This window comes from Calidris pugnax, unplaced genomic scaffold, assembly GCF_001431845.1.
Source record: "Calidris pugnax isolate Ruff unplaced genomic scaffold, ASM143184v1 scaffold17, whole genome shotgun sequence".
NCBI classification, from domain to species: domain Eukaryota; kingdom Metazoa; phylum Chordata; class Aves; order Charadriiformes; family Scolopacidae; genus Calidris; species Calidris pugnax.
In genome coordinates this window covers 11,891,848-11,913,856 of record NW_015090794.1, presented here as the reverse complement: position 1 = coordinate 11,913,856, position 22,009 = coordinate 11,891,848, and the positions used below count along the sequence as shown (strand labels likewise).

At 41.1% G+C, this 22,009-nt stretch overlaps 2 protein-coding genes across 3 annotated transcripts in view; one reads left to right on the top strand and one right to left on the bottom strand.

The window, feature by feature from the left end:
* GTF3C1 (general transcription factor IIIC subunit 1) overlaps positions 1-3,379 on the bottom strand; it is a 42,858-nt gene extending 39,479 nt beyond the window's left edge. For both annotated transcript variants that reach the window (XM_014936636.1, XM_014936637.1), the window contains exons 1-5: positions 3,159-3,379; positions 2,385-2,594; positions 2,033-2,209; positions 807-950; positions 129-225 (exon numbers count right to left, since the gene is read on the bottom strand). In XM_014936636.1, coding sequence (XP_014792122.1) covers positions 129-225; positions 807-950; positions 2,033-2,209; positions 2,385-2,594; positions 3,159-3,379 — 849 coding nt within the window. The remainder of the gene's footprint in view (positions 1-128; positions 226-806; positions 951-2,032; positions 2,210-2,384; positions 2,595-3,158) is intronic.
* A 190-nt stretch (positions 3,380-3,569) lies between these two features.
* Positions 3,570-22,009, top strand: part of KIAA0556 (KIAA0556 ortholog) — a 68,045-nt gene continuing 49,605 nt past the window's right edge. Inside the window, exons 1-8 of the mRNA XM_014936726.1 lie at positions 3,570-3,698; positions 4,316-4,392; positions 5,943-6,112; positions 10,482-10,564; positions 12,849-12,983; positions 17,510-17,768; positions 18,651-18,800; positions 20,928-21,091. Coding sequence (XP_014792212.1) covers positions 4,331-4,392; positions 5,943-6,112; positions 10,482-10,564; positions 12,849-12,983; positions 17,510-17,768; positions 18,651-18,800; positions 20,928-21,091 — 1,023 coding nt within the window. The 5' untranslated portion in view covers positions 3,570-3,698; positions 4,316-4,330. The remainder of the gene's footprint in view (positions 3,699-4,315; positions 4,393-5,942; positions 6,113-10,481; positions 10,565-12,848; positions 12,984-17,509; positions 17,769-18,650; positions 18,801-20,927; positions 21,092-22,009) is intronic.

Genomic DNA, 22,009 nt, shown 5'->3' with positions numbered 1-22,009 from the left:
TTCTTTTAACACTCTACCCCAAAATATTGTGCAACTTTAGAAAAACAAGCAGTATTAATGACTGTCTTTGACACTAATCATCTAGTTTCTACGGGAGTGAGAATTTAGAGGAGAGTAATGAATCTCACCAATTCTTCCCTCAAGTTTCCTAATGTTTCCATCTGGTTTGAACGAGCACTTAGCATACTTGAGAGCTTCTCCATCAGAATATCATATTTGCTCCTCCTAATTAAGAAATGAAAATTATTTTATGTGTATGCATGTGTATAGCTTTATAAACATGAGTTGTACCTTTACGAAATGTCAGTCACTAGAGAAAGTATGCTCAAGTGTTCTCAGATTGTTTTAGGAACTGTAGTTTTCTTCTCCTTCTGTGAATAGCATGTGAGAGAATTTGACACTAAGAGACCCCAACTGAGGAAACTGTGACTAAATCCAGGCTGTTACTCCATTGCCAATGCACAAAAGCACAAGCTCTAATCATAAACAAGAAAGGCAAACAAAAAAAAAAAATCTATTGGAAACGTGTTTGAAGTGAGAACGCTCAAAATTAACAGGATGATTAGTGCTACAAGCAGCATTAGGCTTATGTGGGCAAACGACAGGCACTACAACACCATATTGTTTACAGCATCAAGACAAATGAACTTCAACCATCCAGCATCTGGAAGAAGAGTTAACAAAGAAGTTGAGAAGAGTCAACCCCAGGAAACTTTGATGGCTCTGTGACAACAGAGAAAACTTTCCTCATAGTGAAAGGTCACAGTCTGCCCAGGAGATGTGTGTGACACCCGGGTGGCACGTACCTATCGACATGAAAGCGAGTCAGAAGCAGAAGAATTGAGTGTTGCTGTGCTCCGCTCGGCAGCCTGATCACATGGGACTGCATTGTTATGAGACCGTTTCTGTCCAATACTCTCCGGTGATAATGAATTTTTCCAGCATCCACTCTAAAAAAAAGATGGCAAGATATCTATAGGCAAAGGAACTTCTGCCAAAAAATTCCAATTATCCAGTACCCCAAACCATGTTATCTAAATTACCCATGGTCTTAGCAATGTAAGTAATGTTAACTTTCAACGTGACACTCTCAAAATTAGGAAGTGCCCAAATTAAGATAACCTGAAATTAATTTTCATAGTTAATCTAAAGAAACAGCGAAAAATACATCTGATTGTAACCCTGCAGTCTCTATGCACAATCAGTGTCACGACACAGCCTGATGAGACACAGCTGAACCAGTATCGTGTCCCCACGGCCTCTTTCTTCACCTCATGGCTACACCACAATCACTGCTCCCTGGTGATAGCTCTGCTATTCATCTCACTCCTCGCTGAGCTGACACAGAAGGATTTCCCCTTTGCCCCCATCATTTTGGTTACCTACAAGAGCTTCCTAAGCGGCAAAAAACCAATGCCAGTGTGGTTTGTGAGCTACATATGCTTCATCTCCCCAAAGCAGCAAATCCTCACCAGGAATGCTAATATTCTGCAGCACTACAAACCCAGAAGTTCCCTAAGACACCGTGTAATGCTCCTCCATCAACAAAATACATGGCCTCGTTTGGGGGCTGGTAACTCAGGCTCCCATTCTGGTCCTGCGGAGGAAGGTGTCACACAGGGCAAGTGCTGGGGACAAGAGGTGGGCATCCAAGAACCTCTTCACAACTTGGGCAGGATACGGTGCTTAGTCAGCAGTTTAGAAAAGGAAATGAAAATCATCGTTCCATTCCAAATTTGAAGAGAAAGTGGTTTAGACAAATCAAATTAGCAATGTGTATCGACTCAATAGACCATCTCTGGTTCCATGAGAAAATATCAGGAAGCTTAACGAACTCAAGGAAGAAACCAGGATACTTCTAGCAATACAGGCTCCAAGCAGCACGTGCTCCTGGTAGTGAGGATGAGACACAACCACTACAGAGAAGAGTTTCAGTCCCTACACAGGAATTCTTAAGCGGGCAGGTCTTTATAAATAGCCAGTGGGAACTTCTTAGCTTTGATTTAATTTGTATAGGAAGATACAAACTCACTTGAAAGCCCCGCTGTGAAGGTCCCTCTGAAGCTCTCCTTGCCACCGAGCACGACCTAAACGCTCCAATATACAGTAGGAGAAGTCGGGGAGCTTTAAGTCAGGGTCTCCCTCCCAGCCTATCAAAGCTCTGTAACGCTGGTCTTGGGAAGCCACAATGACTAGTTTCTCTCCCCATCTAAGAAACAGAAGGAAACGTAATAAATTATTATTAGTTTCATAAAAACACAGAAATCAGTCACTTTCTCCCCACAAACACCATTCTTGATATAATCCACAGGAACTAAGTGAGGACTACATTTTAAAACTTAAGTTAAAAATCTTTTGATGGTAGATAGAAGGATTTCACTCACTTTTCAACAGCTTCTGTGTAAGTGTAACATGGCTGCAAGTCCTTCTTCCTTATTTGATCAGTGATATCTACTCTCTCTTTAAAATACTGGCAGGAACCTTGTATGCCATCTTTATTGTCCAAAATCATGTGGACGGGATAAATATCATCTGAAGGAACAGGATCTCTTTTGGTTTCCAGTATCCCCGTTTCAAGGTCTATTTCTTCGTATCTGAAACGAAAGCAGAGAGCCAACATTTAACCAAGCAAGGGGAATTTGGAACTGAAATAGATTGCCACAAACACCGTTAATACCTCTGAAATGTCTTGGAAGAGTGAAAGTCTTTTGAACCCTCTAAAGTGGAAAAACATAAAGAGAGTTGTGCTCCTCAAGTACAACCAAAGCTGAGGAGCCTGGAGCTCAAGGATATTGAAGCGGTGAGAACAACATATATAAATTCTAGTTTACAGAGAAGGAAAACTACAGGTACATCCACCCTGATGAGCGGGGACACATAAACTCTGCTTGTGCCTAAGTGGTTAACACTAATTAGAACACTAATCTCTCCAGGACTCCTGCAGAGGCTTCAGACCCAGCTCCACCTGCCCTGCCCTCAACCGGCTGCTCTCAGCAAGGCCCGACCGGCCCCGGAGAAGGGATGGGGGTGCATCGGGGCGGCTGGAGGAGCAGGCCCCGGCTACCCCCGGCCGAGGGACAAGCCCTCCCCGAGCCTCCCGCAGGAGGACAGACGCGGGGGCGGCCGCACTGGGCTCCGCCGGGCGGAGCAGCCCTCACCGGTCGTGCAGGCGGAGGGGCGGGCGGGCCCGCGGCAGCAGGTAGAAGCTGACGTCGGGCTGGGCGCTGAGGGAGGCCCAGAGGAGCTGCTGCGTGGCGGGCTCCAGCGGCAGCGGGAAGGGCGGCGAACGGGCGGCCAGGCGGTGCCACAGCGCGCCCGGGGTGATGCCGTCCAGCCCCTCCAGGGCCACCTCGTCCAGCAGCGCCCAGAGCGCCTCCATCCCCGCCACCGCTTCCGGGTACGGCCCGGCGCGCAGGAAGTGAGGTCACCGCCCGCGACCGGTTGCCAAGGAAACGGCCAAACAGGGCAGCGGCGGCGCGGCCTGGCCCGGCCCTTCCGTCCCGCCGCGCTGTTGAGGGGTCTCTCTGTGGCGGGGGCTCCGCCCCCGGGTTTCTCCTGGGCTCGGTGTTCGGGGGGAGTGGGGGTTCCTGCTCGGTCGTTCGGGAGAGCTCTGGAGAGGCCAGCCCCGGCGCCGCCTTACCTCACCTCAGAGAGGGCGCGGGAAGGGGCGGTGTTTTAGCTGAGAGACTTTACAGTCGGTAAGAGACGAAATACGGGGTTTCTTTTCTTTGGCACTGAACTAAATTAAACGTATGAGCGGCAAGTTTAAACTTCTGAGTGTGTGAGGGGGCACCCTGCCACACCGTGCAGCAGCGACTCTGGGAAACGTGGTGGGAGTTGCTGGAAAAGTTCCTATTTCCTGAAAAGCAAGTAAGGGAAAATCTTTAACTAAACACTTTCAAACCACACAGCCCCCGCAGCGAATAAGTTCTAGTATGACCTGACCTGATGAGCAGAAGCAATTCAGGAAAATTGCCTACAGCTGGGCTTTGGGTGTGGCCCTTTCAGCCTGTGCCCCAAAATCGACTTGCTTGTTCATTTCTTGGAGAATAAGCTCACTGTGGCATTTCCCTTCTGTTTTCAGTGTTCTTAGGCTCTTCAATAGATTGTTAAGGGTTCCAAAAAATAAGGAAAACAAGTAATGTTTCCTCTGCTCTTCCAGAACTTTGTTTACTATGCTGACAGTTTTATGCTTTGTTGAAGGAGGAACTATTTTCGATTTATAGTACTCTTGTCTATTTAGGGAACAAACCCAGTAGGACTCTATAATAGATAATTTCTGTACTTCAGAGTGACAATTATGTTCTCGTTTCAGCAATATATTAAGGATATGGTGACTGACTTTGATGAAAAACATGACGAATACTTAATATCCCTTCAGCAAAGAAACCGGTAAGATACAGAATTGTTACCACCATTGAGTATGTAATACCTGTTGTTTACTATCTTATATAGTATCTAATCTCAGCAGTTGTGAATATTAGTTTAAAAACCAGACCAAACCAAGTAAAACTTGGGTTTTAAATTTGTAATGCAAAGTGTGAGTCGCTGTGTCTTAAAGCATTCAGGTGATTCTCTTTTCTTCCCTTTGTTTGCTAAGTACATCAAAGTTCTTATTTCTGGAGGAGATTACAATATTTCTTCAGCATACTTGAAAATACAGGTAAATTTATTAATAAAATAGTAATTATTTCCATGGCTTATAGGGGAGATTTTTGTTTATAGAGCAAGAGGTTCTAGATTCAAAATAACTGGAAGCTCACACTGTGTGAGGATGTATTTATGAGGCAAAATTTTTATGTTGTCAAAAATACAGAAAATTGCATGCAAAAATTGGTAAAGTTAAAAGTGCAAAGTTGGGTTCCATTAAGTTGGGAGATGAGGACAACTTCAGTATTTTTCAAACAAGCTTAAAACATTTCTTTTAATCTTTGTTCATATGAACCTTCCTGTCATTGTGCCCTAGACAGATTAATTTCATAGCTTAATTCAAAAGGGCTTGTAGAACTTTCTTGCTGGATTCCCTCCTTCACCACAAGCCATAAGATTCTTACTCATATTCTATAACAAACTAAATGGTTTGGTGAAAAGACCAAAAAAAAAAAAACCTACAAAAGCGACAATTCTGTTAGAACAACAGCAAATTTTTGTGAACACGGGTTTCTTTCATATATATCCTCCTAAAGCAGCTTTAGGAAAATACAAAAACAAATTATTTAGTGACACACCCCTGGGGGACTTTGGCCTGTGGATTGACCCTCCCTGGAGTCAGAGGGAAACCAGGAAGTAGCGTGCAGGGGCAGGTGGAAATTGTTACCCAAATGGCCTCAACCTCCTGGCCTGAATGTCACCTCACCAAAGGAATTAGGATGGACTGAACATAACCCATGGTGACAGAAGATGAGCCTTGGAAGAGGGAGGGTAGGTGTTTCACTGAAATTGAGCCTCGGGAAGGGCATTTGTTTTACTACTATTTTACCCAGAAATTAAGTTTCTGGTATCTCTAACTGCATCATTAATTGGGGGTTTCTCCCCTCAAATTTCAATCCACAAATAATCTTTCTTCTTTCTTATTTTTTTTTCTTAACAAAAGCTCAATCATTTTTAAGCTTTTTGATATTCTAAGTAAAACCCTTAAATATTCTCGAGAGAATGGTTAAATATACTAAATACCAAACAGAAAAAATAGTGTGAAATGAGAGAGAACAAGATAAAAACCTCAGAAGGGAGAAGCTTGGTCAAATTTCACGTGTCACAGTGTGTGGGTGCTCATATCAGCATTACAGAACAGGAATGTGTCCTGGAAGCTCAATTCTGAAATTGTTGTTTGAATTATGAGTGTGTTTTTTAGCTTTGTGGCATTGTGTGTCTTTGTGTTTATCGCTAATCTGACATTTGTGTATGCTCTGTGTAATGACAAATTATTATCCTTTCTGCTTCAGGCTACTGAGGCGTTTAAAAAGAAAGGATCCCATGCAAATCAGACTGGAGCAGTTAGAACAAGGATTTTCTCTGTATCTGAATGGAGCTAATTCAGAGTTGAGAAATTACCGCAGAAAAGTCAATTCACATGGCTCCCTTAAAAATGACACAAAGACCAGCAGGACAAATGGTGAGTTATGTGAGAATTTTACACAGATTCTAGTCTAGAGCTATTAAACATTTACTCGTGAGAATTGTAAGTCAGTGGGAGAGGTTACTGGTCAGGCTGTGATACGGGGACAGCAGCATTTGAGCTCGGTGGAATGAAATTCCACGGGACTCCCTCCCCAGACTGCTGAAGCTGGCTGTATGTAAGGAATGGTCTCTGCAACAGCCCATCAATTCCTTAGCTGATCCTGAACTAATTCCAAAGTTTAATTTCCTCGCCTCTCCATTTGTTAAACAGCTATAACTAAAACTAGAAGATTAGAAATGTATATAAATTGTTGGTGTAAAATAATGATATACCTTCGTCTGAAACATAACACCATTAATAAGCTTTAAAATCTGATGGACTTTAATGGTATTTAAGTCTGGCGTCCTGTAGACAAATGACGTTTTGTGACATAGACTATAATCAAATTATATCCAGTAATAGCTGCATTAAGCTCATAAATTATGTTTAAGTTGTAATAGTCATCTTAAAAAGACAGCTAATCTTTATTTAAATATTTGAAGTAAAGAATTTTTTTTTCCATTTTCTGCAAGTGAATAGCTGGCTTTATTTGAAAATGTGTGGTTTATTTCTAATTTAATTCTGTCAGTCATAGAGAGCAATGTAGTGACAGGAATAATTTTGCATGTATGAAGGTATAAATTGTGAGCTTACTGGCCTTCTAATCTATTTAGCATAATGAAAATAAAGTTGATTTCCCTAAATCCCTGTGTAAAGCACTTTACCAACCTTAGTCTGTTATCCTCATGCTTCCTACAACCTGTCTCTTAAAGTTTATCTTTTTAATCTGTTGCTGTGTAGATAGCTTTTCACATAAAAATGAAGACAAAGAGTTTAAAAAGTTACTTACTATTATAATTTATTATGATTGAAGTGTAATAATCTCAATAATTCCGGAAGCTAACTTTTCATTCAGTAACTGTTCTAACCTTGACTCTTAACTTTGATATCTTTATCTCTGTTTTCCTGCTACACTGGGTACACACTATTTGTTTTCAAATGGAAGTGTGTTCAGGCTCAGCTGTCTCCTGTATAATTCCTTGCAGGTTATATGGGAGGGTGATGGGGAATCAGCTGGTCACCTACCTTCACTGTTCTATATGAAAGTAAAAACTTGTGTGTAAGGAGGCAAAAAAGCTCATGTCCTTGGATATTGGAAAAAAAAGAAAAGGAAATTGTGTGCTCTCTCACACTGGGATGACGTACCTCTAGGTAGCTAAAGAGGGTATAAAGCAATGTCTTTGACTTTTTAGTCTAAAAATTGTACAGGGATATTGTGGCAGCAGCTGTAACAGAACTCCATCAAGAGAAATTTCCTCTACAAGTTCGTTGTGCAGCTGTTATCACTAAGCTTTACTAGAGTTGGTTATTTTTATGGCTGCTTAATGCCATTTGATTCAGTTAGGATAGAACACTCCAGCTTGTCTTAGGGACCTTTGAAGAATCCAGTGGCCGTCTCTGTTCCTTTCCTCAGCTCCATCGACTCAGAGGTGTTATTTCTGTAGAAGAGAACTTGTTGTTTTGCTGTTTCTTAGCTTTCTGATGCTGTTATTTTAAACATGTAACTCCAGTGAAAGATACTGACTGAATCATCATCCTGTCATTTCTCTTCTTCCATTTGATTTTATTGCTAGAGTCCAGAGTGGGAGTCATTGGTGATCTGTATAAGCTTCTTGCCTGGGGGTAGCACCTGAGCAATTTTGTGGCCTGTTTCATTTCTAGGCATTTCCTCTCAACGATTGAATATGATTTTACTTACAGAAATGATTTCTAGCTGAGATACAGCACTGAATTTTCTTCCCTATCCATCTCCCATGAGAGTTATTGCATCATTTATTACTTCTAAAGCATCCATCTGTGGGATTAGTCTTCACTGAAAAATTAGGATTGTGTGATACTTAATAATGCAGAATGGGCACAAATCCCTCTTTGTGGTTCCTGAAAGTGTCATCGTAAATCTTTTTGTCTGGACTATTTTCTTTGTCTGTGTACCCTAGGAGTAATTCATGATAATAGTGATTGATAAACTTTTAACTCTTAGGCTTGGAAAATGAATTTAAAGTAAATGATGGGCTTATAAGGTGGTGAAGCTGGTATACTCTAGGTATAGTCTCGAGGTATACTGTCATTTCTTTGGGTGCAGAACCCAGACATAGTTTCACAGCCATGTATGTGCTTCAGTGAATGTCAGTGTGGTCACAAAGACATGGCTTAAGGCTAGCATGGCATCTCCTTTGATGATGACAAATCTATTGGTGATGTACTGCTTAGGTTTTGGCTGCTAGAATAGGCGTGGTCAGCTCAAGTCTCCAAGGGCATGACACCAGTGGATCTGTTTTGTGTGCTGAAACACGTAGTGGTTGATAGATACCATCCATGCTGTGAGAAGGAAGTTTTTGTTCTGAAGTAATGTTTGTAGCAGAAACAACTAGCTCAGCTCCATCAGCTTCTCCCTGGGATTTGGACTACTGTTTTTCCTGGTTTAGAGAGACCTGGTCACATGAATCCAATCACAAAACACTCAATTCTGAGACCCAAACACTCAGCAATAGTAGCTTGAGTGCCTGTCCCCTTCCCCTACTTACATTTATAGCATACAGGAGTGGCCTTCTGGGCAGTTGCTTAGAAGAGATGGATTTCTCAGGAAGTGAAAGATGTTTTCAGTTCTGCTCCAAAGCAGTGACTGAACCAGACCACACTTCTAGCATTGTAATCTTGGGACATTTCACCCTCAGTGCTAGAAGGTCCCCATAGCAATCAGCATCAATGCTAATGACTGCAAAGTATTTCTGGAGTTATTTAGGAAGAGCAGAATGGAGTAGCAGGAGCTCTAGTTGGAAGGGCTGTTTTTTTTTTTAACCTTGGAGCAGTCCCTTCTTTTTCCCCTCTGCTCTTAGTCCTGTTTCAAGCCTAAAAGACACTGGGCTGAAGCAAGAACAACATCTGGTTCTTCTTGCTTTGTAATTTTATGATCACTCCAAATTGACATAACTGTGCGCTCTTCCCCCAAGGACAGTCCTACCCTGGGCCCTCTCCTGCCTGCTTGTACCAGCATTTTGCAGTCTCATGGTGAACCAGATTGCACAGGTGACTGCAGTTAAAAGTAATCTTCCTTTTATGTTTTATCTCAGTTAAAACTTGCCCATAACAATTCTCTGAACAGTTCAGTGCAGCAGGTGCATGTGGCATTGTCCAACCCAAAAAAGAAAATGTGGTATTGAAAGTTGTAATGAGCAACCTGATGTAATTTTGAAGTAAGCCCTGCTTTGAATGGAAAGCTGGACTAGGTGACCTCCAGAGGTTCCTTCCAAACTAAATCTTCCTGTGATTCTATGACCTTTGTAGGATGGCTGCTTCTTTTATTGGTAGTGCCGGTTTCTGCTGGCTTAGGGTGACCATTAAATTATGGCTTACAGAAAAAAGGTTTTGCATCAGCTATTTTTCTCCACTGAGAAGAAATGGAAGCTGTAAATCTGTCTTGGACATGGGAAATGAGATGCTTTTATTTAGGATGCTATTGAGAGTGTTGGTGTTGTCCTTGTTCTGTTAAGGATGCTGATGTGACCTGCAGGATGTTTGTTTCTTTCTCTCAATCAAAGCACCTTCTGAAAAATTCACTGTCCCACTGTAATTTGGGACCATTTCTAGCACAGGAACCCTTAGTTCTGCTTGACCATACACAGAATTTTTGCAGAAGTTCAGGAACCAACTCTTCCTTGCCTTAGAAGTGAAGGAAAATGATTGTTTGTCTTTCATCTATGACTTGTACATGAAGAATCCTTCTCTGCACAGTATGTTAAATACCTAATAGGTTAAGTTTAATATGCCAATACCTTGTGGTTCCTTGGTTTGAGAGTAAATAAACCGAATTCCTTTGTAAACCCAGCATCTCACCTGTTGTTCATTGGGACCCTGTCTATCAGAGTCTGCCTGCGGTTCTGGGTTCAGCTGGCCTCCTAAGGCAGCTTGCTTGTGAGGAGTTAGAATGATGTGTGCCCCTATTCTAGAACATATATCTATACTTTCCTGTCAATGAATGTGGAGCTTCACTTGCCGTTAAGCTAATGTACTTTTGAACAATTTATTCTCTTGAATACACATGATGAGGACTGTCCCCAAAGAGGTTCAAAACTCTTGCTACTAATACAAGACTAGCCAGTATCTCAAGTGGAATGCCTTTGATACCATTCACATGTCAAAAGACTTTCTCTTCTGTCCTTATCCGGGGAGAGGAAAAAAAAAAAAAGCAAACTGAGGTATATATTGTCAAATACCATACTTCTATTTTCTGTCTTCTAATTCTTGTCTCTCTGTTCTGAAAAAGCAGCCCAGCTAGAAGAGAGTGAGTTGCAAGAATGCAGCACACAGACTGCACCCAGCAAAATGCAACGCAGAAGTTGGCTTCAGGTAAGAAACAGTTAAAAAGAATGCATCATTCAACTAATTCTTAGATCGTAAGTAAGTAAGAAACAGTTAAAAAGAATGCATCATTCAACTAATTCTTAGATCATAAGTAATTTTAGGAAAATTTAAAAAAAAATCGTAAGTAATTAAGGGAAATTGCTTGCAACCAGTAGACATGGGCAGCTGGGACTCTCCTATTTTAGGAAAATTAAAAAAAAAAAAAAAGTAATTAAGGGAAATTGCTTGCAACTAGTAGATGTGGGCAGCTGGGACTCTCATAGAATCTGAGTCTTGGTTTAGTCTGGGCACTGAGTGACGATGTGAAATGATACCCTGACCAATTTTTTGTCTGCTTTGAAGCCTGAAGAGGCAAATCTCATTGAAAGGGTCCAGTTTCAGTGACATCCATCATGGAAACTTTTGTAGCCTTGACATGATTGGCTCAGTCTGTCCTCCAGCAGAATAGTTGTTGCTTGACATCTCTGATGGGAGGCCTAGGGAGCTTATCTAGTGCAAAGCATGGAAAATCTCATTTTGGAGATACAGCCCTGCCTGTCACTGCTTTTCTTCACCCTGCAATAGAATTAAGGGACACAGACGTGTAATTTTTATAGCCTGAGTTATAATCTGTGACAGATTCTTGTAGATCAGAAGAGAGGAAAATGCATACAGATAATAAAAATAATCCGGCCTATAAGAAATTTGGAGCCATTAGCTACATAGTTGTAGGTTCACTGGAGAAACCTCAATGATATTTTTTTTTTCTCCTGGCCTAAAGAAGGATCTGACTTAACCTTGTCAAGGAGTATGACTTAATTAACAGAACAAATGTGAATTCTGAGCAACTGAGACATGTTGCTCAAATAATGACCCTACTTGATTAGGAATTGCCCTGGCTGGATGTCCAGTCTGTGCTTGAGTGACTGGGGCTCAGGTGTCTGTGTCACTGCAGATCATGTCATGCAGGTTCTCTTTTCTTTCAGCAAATATTGCACATCCAAGTTTTAAGGCTGCATTACTCTATCACTCTTACTGCTTAGTTGAATTAATATTCTCAGCTGCTATTTTTCTCAGTAGATCACTGCTTATGTACTGGCCTGTCACAACTTGTTTGCTAAATTTGCCAAATGTGTGGCTCCTCATAAACCACCTCATTCTGATCACAAGAGCCAGATGAAGAAGGAGGCATCTCCTCTTGTCTGGATTGGAAAGTTAGCCAAATGTAGGTAGCTGTGCTGCTTAAAACAAGCTACTACTTAAGACTAGCTTAGAATGATACCTAAAGTCTTTTATCCAATTGGATGGGAGGGTAACAGATTTATAATATCTTAATAAGATACTGGAATTATTTAGCTAAGGAAATGTGCAACCACTGAATAAGATTAAGGTTGTGCCAGCCAGCAGTTTACTTTCCCAGGAATTTTCCCTGTGGGTTTTTTGGCTCGAGGACCTAGAAATTCATGTTCAAAACTGTCCAACTTAAGCTGTGCTAAGGTGTGCTGGGAGGTCTGAAGATAGACTTACTGAAAGAATATGCTCTATCCAAAACCAGCTTGCCTTGGGATGTTCTATCTGGGACATCTCTGCTCCTGGCACTTCCAAAATGGCAGAGGAGTGCATGGACACCAGATAACTAAGTTATGACTGACCCACGTAAAGGTTGACAATTCCTTCTCACCATCTCAGCCTGTCTGTCATAAAGAGCCTGTGTCACACTCCAGTCTAATGGGCTATCCCACCATATCTCTGTGATCCCAGTGAGGTCATAGCCTTGTAATGGGATACAAACATCTAACTCCTCCTGTTCATTCCCCATGTGTTCTCCATTTGTGTAGATGCATTTCACAGATGCATTTCAGGGTTTGCTGATTTCCTGGAAGCTTGAGAGCTTTTGCCATAGGTTGTTCCACCAGTGCTTCTTGCCCGGGCTTTAAGTGATTGCACTTCAGCTGTTTTGTTGATTGTTGTATCCTTCCTCCTACCATTTTTTTCACTTCTCTGGTGAGGTGAGGGGGTGAACCCAATCACTTTAATGCCAAACACCTGGTGCGTGCTGGGCCTCGCCCACTCTGGGGATCACAGCAGCAGGTGGGGAGTTTGATTTGGGCAGTTAAACCATAATGGGGGTGCCCAAAGGTGAGCTCAGAGAGGACAGAAACCTGCAATGGAACAGAAGGTAAAAAGGTTGCTTGATCTAGGTATTGGTATGTAAAATGTGCTGATTATTCTTTTTGTATTGCTGATGGCACAAAAGATGTCCAATGTCTTTGAATGCTTCTTTTAACAGAAAGCTGTGGAGATTAAAACAGAAAGGGGTGCTAAACTCTGCATTAAACCTCCTCTTGACTACTCTGAGGATTTTGAACCTTATGAAAGCTTGAGCGTGGAGACAAGTGGTGATGATTCTCTCCGTTGCACCCAGGTACAATTGGGAGTTGCATCCTATTATTGTTCATTGTGGTGTCAATTGAAATGTGAAGGGGCCCAGGTATCAGCCTGACTAGAGCAAAAGTAATTAAGGGAAATTGCTTGCAACTAGTAGATGTGGGCAGCTGGGACTCTCATAGAATCTGAGTCTTGGTTTAGTCTGGGCACTGAGTGACGATGTGAAATGATACCCTGACCAATTTTTTGTCTGCTTTGAAGCCTGAAGAGGCAAATCTCATTGAAAGGGTCCAGTTTCAGTGACATCCATCATGGAAACTTTTGTAGCCTTGACATGATTGGCTCAGTCTACCCTCCAGCAGAATAGTTGTTGCTTGACATCTCTGATGGGAGGCCTAGGGAGCTTATCTAGTGCAAAGCATGGAAAATCTCATTTTGGAGATACAGCCCTGCCTGTCACTGCTTTTCTTCACCCTGCAATAGAATTAAGGGACACAGACGTGTAATTTTTATAGCCTGAGTTATAATCTGTGACAGATTCTTGTAGATCAGAAGAGAGGAAAATGCATACAGATAATAAAAATAATCCGGCCTATAAGAAATTTGGAGCCATTAGCTACATAGTTGTAGGTTCACTGGAGAAACCTCAATGATATTTTTTTTTTCTCCTGGCCTAAAGAAGGATCTGACTTAACCTTGTCAAGGAGTATGACTTAATTAACAGAACAAATGTGAATTCTGAGCAACTGAGACATGTTGCTCAAATAATTACCCTACTTGATTAGGAATTGCCCTGGCTGGATGTCCAGTCTGTGCTTGAGTGACTGGGGCTCAGGTGTCTGTGTCACTGCAGATCATGTCATGCAGGTTCTCTTTTCTTTCAGCAAATATTGCACATCCAAGTTTTAAGGCTGCATTACTCTATCACTCTTACTGCTTAGTTGAATTAATATTCTCAGCTGCTATTTTTCTCAGTAGATCACTGCTTATGTACTGGCCTGTCACAACTTGTTTGCTAAATTTGCCAAATGTGTGGCTCCTCATAAACCACCTCATTCTGATCACAAGAGCCAGATGAAGAAGGAGGCATCTCCTCTTGTCTGGATTGGAAAGTTAGCCAAATGTAGGTAGCTGTGCTGCTTAAAACAAGCTACTACTTAAGACTAGCTTAGAATGATACCTAAAGTCTTTTATCCAATTGGATGGGAGGGTAACAGATTTATAATATCTTAATAAGATACTGGAATTATTTAGCTAAGGAAATGTGCAACCACTGAATAAGATTAAGGTTGTGCCAGCCAGCAGTTTACTTTCCCAGGAATTTTCCCTGTGGGTTTTTTGGCTCGAGGACCTAGAAATTCATGTTCAAAACTGTCCAACTTGGGCTGTGCTAAGGTGTGCTGTGAGGTCTGGAGATAGACTTACTGAACGAATACGCTCTATCCAAAACCAGCTTGCCTTGGGATGTTCTATCTGAGACATCTCTGCTCCTGGCACTTCCAAACTGGCAGAGGAGTGCATGGACACCAGATAACTAAGTTATGACTGACCCACGTAAAGGTTGACAATTCCTTCTCACCATCTCAGCCTGTCTGTCATAAAGAGCCTGTGTCACACTCCAGTCTAATGGGCTATCTAGAAATTCATGTTCAAAACTGTCCAACTTAAGCTGTGCTAAGGTGTGCTGGGAGGTCTGAAGATAGACTTACTGAAAGAATATGCTCTATCCAAAACCAGCTTGCCTTGGGATGTTCTATCTGGGACATCTCTGCTCCTGGCACTTCCAAAATGGCAGAGGAGTGCATGGACACCAGATAACTAAGTTATGACTGACCCACGTAAAGGTTGACAATTCCTTCTCACCATCTCAGCCTGTCTGTCATAAAGAGCCTGTGTCACACTCCAGTCTAATGGGCTATCCCACCATATCTCTGTGATCCCAGTGAGGTCATAGCCTTGTAATGGGATACAAACATCTAACTCCTCCTGTTCATTCCCCATGTGTTCTCCATTTGTGTAGATGCATTTCACAGATGCATTTCAGGGTTTGCTGATTTCCTGGAAGCTTGAGAGCTTTTGCCATAGGTTGTTCCACCAGTGCTTCTTGCCCGGGCTTTAAGTGATTGCACTTCAGCTGTTTTGTTGATTGTTGTGTCCCTCCTCCTACCATTTTTTTCACTTCTCTGGTGAGGTGAGGGGGTGAACCCAATCACTTTAATGCCAAACACCTGGTGCGTGCTGGGCCTCGCCCACTCTGGGGATCACAGCAGCAGGTGGGGAGTTTGATTTGGGCAGTTAAACCATAATGGGGGTGCCCAAAGGTGAGCTCAGAGAGGACAGAAACCTGCAATGGAACAGAAGGTAAAAAGGTTGCTTGATCTAGGTATTGGTATGTAAAATGTGCTGATTATTCTTTTTGTATTGCTGATGGCACAAAAGATGTCCAATGTCTTTGAATGCTTCTTTTAACAGAAAGCTGTGGAGATTAAAACAGAAAGGGGTGCTAAACTCTGCATTAAACCTCCTCTTGACTACTCTGAGGATTTTGAACCTTATGAAAGCTTGAGCGTGGAGACAAGTGGTGATGATTCTCTCCGTTGCACCCAGGTACAATTGGGAGTTGCATCCTATTATTGTTCATTGTGGTGTCAATTGAAATGTGAAGGGGCCCAGGTATCAGCCTGACTAGAGCATGCGGCCCAGTGTGTAGCGTTTCTTTCACTAGAGAATTTCACATCAGTGAGATGTGACATAAGGAAGGAAAAAATGAAAAGAAAAACTACTTTGAAGATCTTATCTTAGTCAACAATGCTGTAACGTGTTCAGTCCTAATTCAAAGAGGTCTCTGTTGGATAGAACCAAGGTATTTCGTGCAAGGAGACTCAGTTCACTTAATGGCTCTCCACATGGATGTTACTCTTGGCTGTCAGGTTAGAGAAAGCTTGAACAACAACTTTTTCTGGGTTTAGGTTAATTTTTGAATTATCGTGCTAAAATTGCTGCATGTCGTTGTTTTCCCTAACAGAGGGAGTTTTAAAAGTAAAGTTTTAAGTCAGAGTAAAGTTTTAAAAATATTATAATCATTACAGTTGTTTTCCATCAAGGGTTGTTATTGTACTGACTCCTTTGTTTGGCAGTCCAGCTTTCCATTTGGTTACTAATCGCAATTTGTTCTAGCACACTTCACGAGTGTCCTGTCATTAAAAAAAATGAATAAATGAACAAAAATGTATGAATATTTTTCTGCCTAACCAATTGGTGACATCAATAAAGCTCTTCTGGGTAATGAAGTAGTGTCTACGTATGAAATTGTCTGCAGTTCTCAGCACTGACATCAGACAAACTTGCCAAGTGTATTTCCGAGCCTGCATCTTTGTACCTTTCCTATATTGCTTTTGAGACTATGATTTGTTTTCACTCTCTACAAGCCAGTAACTTTTTTACCGAGATGGATATTTATAATCATTTATGTGTAAGTAGTAAGCTAATAATTTTAAACCAATACCTCACTTTTCTTCCTGAAGCTATAATTTGTTTTCTTGAATGTCTTGTTAAAATGAGGTTTCAAACTAAAAGAAAGCCTGTACAATTCCCTGTCAGATAGCTAGAAATATTAGTCTTGACTGTTGTAAAGACATGCTCAATATCAAGCCTCAGGTTGCTTATAGACCTTCTTTTTAACCTAAGCTTGCCTGCTCTTTGTAATATGTTTCTGTCAACATGGATTTCCTAACGAGTGTAATCTGTAGCAGAAGAGCAGTTCGAAGCTTTCATTTGCAAACTGCACAAACTGTCACAGTTCATTTGTACCTAAGATAGCTTCAGGTTTTCATTTTACACATACAGTTTGCTTACCTATCCTTATCTCAAAACTCTAATACCAACAAAGTAGGAAGAAAAGAGCATTTAAGATAGGTAAGGTATTTTCTTTTTGCATTTGTAAAAACACAAGGCTCTCCAGCATCATGTTTATGGCACGTGCTGAGAGAGGAAGGGCAGTTTTGTCCACAGTGAATTTCAAAGTAGATTAGTTTTTATATAAAATCCTGCTACAGTGTGTCCACTTGAAAAAATCTGTGCAAACTGGGAGCTTAGTCCATTAGACCACAACTCTTTTCTACTGTTTTTGAAGTAGAGATGTTTACAAAACAGGACTATTATCTATCTAATTGCTTATAAAGAAGTTGGTATTCCGTTAGCTTTGCAGTCTTGTGAAGGCATTTGGAAAATCTAGATTGCAGCTTGTCTTCAAATAGCAAACCTAACTGTGTGAGACTAGGAAAATATATTCCCTTGCCCTATCCATTACTTACATCCTGTTTGTAGCTCATTCCTAAAAATTGGTTTTGCACGTAAAAATTGTTTGGCCTACAGAACTGATGAGAAGGAACAAGGGAGTTGTGTGATGACTTTTCTTTACAACAAAATTCTTGTTAAGATTTTGTAAGAAAAATTCTTTACTCCTCATCAGAGGAGTGAAAACACAACACAGGAATGTGAGTAATTTTAGCTGCATCAATACGTGTTTGAGCTTTTCTGACAAATCTCTTTGAATTGTACCAGGAATTGAGAAGCTCGCAACTCAGTGTAGAAGAGAAAAGGGTGGAAGAAACTTCTCTTAGTGATGATTGTGACTCTGTTGAAGAGGATGTGTTTTCAGAGCCATCTCCCACTGAGGAAACAATCACAAGCTTTGGAGACCTCCAGTTGCACAGCGGTAGATCACTGCAGAAAGAAACTTCTGAACGTCAGGACACTGGGAGATGCTCCAGCCTTGATTGTGGTGCCCTTACTGTGTTGGAGTTCAACCAGGATCAAAGTAGTAAGTCTCTGTGTATTATGCTCTCCTTCAGTGCTGTAATAATTCTTGGAGAGCATTACTTTTAAGGGAATTGTTGCTGGTTAACTGTTAATGGTTACTCCATATTCTCAGGAGTTCTCATGCTCTTCAGCAAACTTCTTGTTTTAATCTCCTGATTTGGGAGACTTGATCCTCTTAGTACTAGGTTAAGAAATTTTTTTTTTTTTTTTGCAAAGACGAAGATATAGCTGTGGTTAACCCATTTGCACCATCAGGCCTAGACAGTTGAATTGAGTCTGAACTCACAGACAGTTTAAGACATTCTCAAGAGATTATTATTAATATATTTTTGAACTGTTTTTGCAATAACCCAGGCAGCCAGATCTTCCCAGTCTCAGCTTCTTCCATTTCCCATCCTGGATGCTGGTTACCCGTCATCATAGCATCTGCTATTCATCTCTGATGAAAAATTTATTAATTTGAGAAAACAAATCTGTCTGGCTCTGTGCCACTTCTTTTTGTCAGGTCGTCTTCTTTGGAGACCTCCAATGTCTCAATGGTATAACGATGTTAATAAGTGACTTGGGACTTCATTTTTATTTTTGCTTTTCTTGACAGTAAGGCAGGTAAATATCTGATAATTATGTGATATATTGGTACCTTATGATATATTTTATTTTGTTTCACAAAGTCAGTGCAAGCCATGCATATAGATTCTATGATTCTATATGTACTTCTACATCAATAGGACAGTAGCAGTGAAAGGAAGGTAGGATGGTAGTTGTCACTTTGCCAGCATAATTAAAGTGGCAAAATTTTAACATTTAAGACCCAATCAGTTTTCCCTGGCTAGCTGCTCCTAAATAGCTCTGAAGTTATTTCTGTTCCCTTATTATCTTGCAGATGTGAAGCCACTACGAGTTCTCTCAGCAAAAAGAAAAGATAATGCTGAAAAGTACATTCCTGTCAGACCAGTTGTGGTAAAAAATAAAATCACTCGGCCACTCTCTGCCGAGTTCTTGCAGCAGGAAAGACATGAAAGAATTTGTTCTAGTAAGAAATAAGAATATCTAATGTCAATAAGGAAAGTTTTCATGCTTTTCTCCTCTCTGGCTCAGCTGTAATTTCAGCACACATCTGTCACTGTGATTTTTTTTTTCTTAGCTGTTGTCCTTTTTTTTTTGGTGGGGTGGGTAGGCTTTGTGTTGTTGTTTTTACCACCTCTAGTGTTTTAACTTAAGTAGGATTGTGGGAAAGTCTAGAGCCTGTATATTTCAGTTTTCTGCTACATCTTGACTACTTTCTCTTTTGGCTTCCACAGCGTAAGACTTTCTCCTCTCCCTTTCAGTCCTTGTTCTTGCTCTGTGTTTCCCACATTCCTTTTGGAGATCTGTTCCCTGTGTTATTAACAGAAGAGTGTCTTCTCAAAATCAGCAATTGATGCTTTGGTGGAAGATTTTAATGCAATGCCTTTATAGCAATAAAGGCATAGTTTTCCACAGCACAGCAAACTCTAGCTCTGCTGCTTGGGACTGTGCTTGTATCACACCTTGAACACTGCAGATCACTCTCTAGGGCCAGGTAGGTACGCCAGTATCTAGGACCATACTGGAAAATGTTTTTCCTGGACTGGAGAACACCATTTTGAAGGCACTGCTCTTATTCTAGAAATCTGCTGCTAAGGTGTGGTCTTTCCTGGGCTTAAAAAATCCAAACCAAACCCCAAGTCTAGGAGCTGAAATCATGGCTGCAGTTGCTATTTCAGCACAGTCCTTAACTGAACAAGTCTGATGAACTTGAGTTCTGAGAGGTCTGAGATGAAGTTTTCAGACTTGGCATACCCTGTGGTTAAGACACTCTTCAAAAAAGCAAAATCCAGATGTGTCCAAGAAAGCAATAAAGCTAACAGTTTTGAAAAGTTAAAATAGTAGTTTCTTAATTGGCAAAAAACCAAATTGAGGAAAAAAGCTGATTCTTTTTGGCTTCAGAATAAATCCTATTGTAGCTACTGAGACCCTCACCCACCATCTGTCTGAGCAGATGCTCACTCAGACCGCTTTCCAAAGATGTGTGTAGCATTTTCTCAGGTTATAACAGTGCTTGTTAGAACTGTTTCTGTCCATCTACCACCTTAATTCTTTAAATGGATTTCATTTCAGGAGGATGGTATAGTACAGAAAAATAAAAAGGACTTTATTCTGTTCCCTGTATTTGCAGAGATGACTAATACATGTTGAAAGTTTTTATGAGCGTAGACAGCACAGGGCTTAAGGATTGTGAATGCAGGCAAATCTCCGTTCAGTTTTAACTTGCTGTCTTTTCAAGGTAGACTTCATGTCACAAGCATCAACTGCTATTTTACTCTCCTGCCTAATAAACCTCACTGCAGCAGTATGAGCAGGCTTCCTTAGCACTGGGTTCTTCAGTATTTTCCCTTGATCTAAAGGGAAGATTCACTGGATTTAAATGTCTGTACAACTTTGGTCTCTTTTCTTCCCTTGACTTTTGAAGTCCTTGAGTATAACTGCTGTGCTTCTCCTTTGAATATAACCACTGTGCTTCTCTTTTAGTTCAATCTCAGATCCTCTATTGTTAAATTTTATTTCCTTTCTTTTAAACCTGTTTATAGGCTGTGACATTTCTGTTTCTCCGTGATGTTTGGGAAGATTGGAATGCGTATGGGCATTTTGATGACTACTTAAGTGATAAGGTCATTTATTTTGTCTTGGAAGTAGCAACTCCTGACTCCCCTTGTTTTGCTAGAAGTCTCTGGGTATTCCTCCATTCCTCCAAAATAGCTGAACACCCCAGTTATATATAACTTCAGCACACCAGAATTTTTCAATGTATTTCTTTTTCAATGAACTGTTACAAGGCGTTTCCATTAAATACTGGAACAAAGCAAGTACAAAAAATTTTAAAGCATTAAAATTGTTTCTCATTTGTCAGTATTCCTCGTATTACTATACTGTTTTAGCTGTTGTTTAAAGTAGATGTGACCTGGAATCTTAATATAAAAACAAATTGGAGCACCCCAGGGTCACTTCGGATGGTTACAGACTGCTAGCAAAGCCCTGTGTCAGTAACTGAATGGGGTGTTTGAAATGTTTGCTGTTGTAATGTCCCATACTTGTGTGTCTGCTCAAATGAATGAATGTTCCTTCCTTCTTTTGGTGGCAGGACCGTTCAGTCGCCCAGAAAGACCGCTTTCAGCAACTCGAAAACATGTATGTGAGAAGGACCCTGATTTCTCGGTCTCAGCTGTGGTTAAAGCAATGCAAATGGAAAATGAAATCTTGCAGAGAGATCTGCAAAGGCAGGTGGTTGCCACAAGCCCCCAAAAGGTAGGGCAGAATACAGGAGAGGGCTGTTTGATCAAGTAGCAACCCTCCCCCCCTACCCCCGAGTTACGATCTCTTATACATTGGGATTGTGTGTGAATGAATGGTGATGCCTCTTAAGTGCAATTGAATTTGTATTATTTTCCTGTAGGGTGGTTTTCTTTAATCTGCTTCCCCAGGATAGCATCCCACAGCACTCTCCTGATTTCAGGGATCACTGCGTGACTGATAGACCAGGCAAATGATATGTCTGTGCAGTTAAATGCACAGCTGCAGGCCCGGTTGAGCCATTTTCACTCTGGAAGCTTCTTAAAAAAGATAATTTGTGATTTCCATACCAATAAATCCTACATTTCTACTGGACTCATTAATATGGGTGCTGTTCCCTGTTAATCCATGCTCTGCTTTTTGGAGACTACTAGCTAGCTCTTAGTGAGGAGGAGCTAGCTTGGGTTTTCCGCACCGATGGGTGTACGTCTCTTATCTCCAACCACCATGTTTAAAAGCAATTAAAAACTCATACACAAGGAAATCTGCAAAAATCCATTCCCTTCTGATTCAGGTCAAAACATTATTCCTCGTTAAGTTAAAGGAGGTTTGTGTTGACAATCCTAGCTAAACTTTGAGCATAACCGATAATCCAGTTCTCTTAACAGAAAGGAAGTACATAAAGAAATTTGAGCATAAACTGAAATTTAGAAAACTATCTTGTCATGGACAGTGTTTGTGGACTCAAAGACTGCTTCCAGTTTGGTGTTTAGGAGACTCATTTTTTAGGAAGGAAAAGAGAGATGGCTAGACATTCTTGGAGTTACTCTTTTGAATTCTGAGAGTTTCCAAGACAGCTGACTACTTTAAGTGAAGCTGCTGCTCCCTGAAGTTGTGAGTTGATGCTACAATGAATGTGTATCCACTGCAACC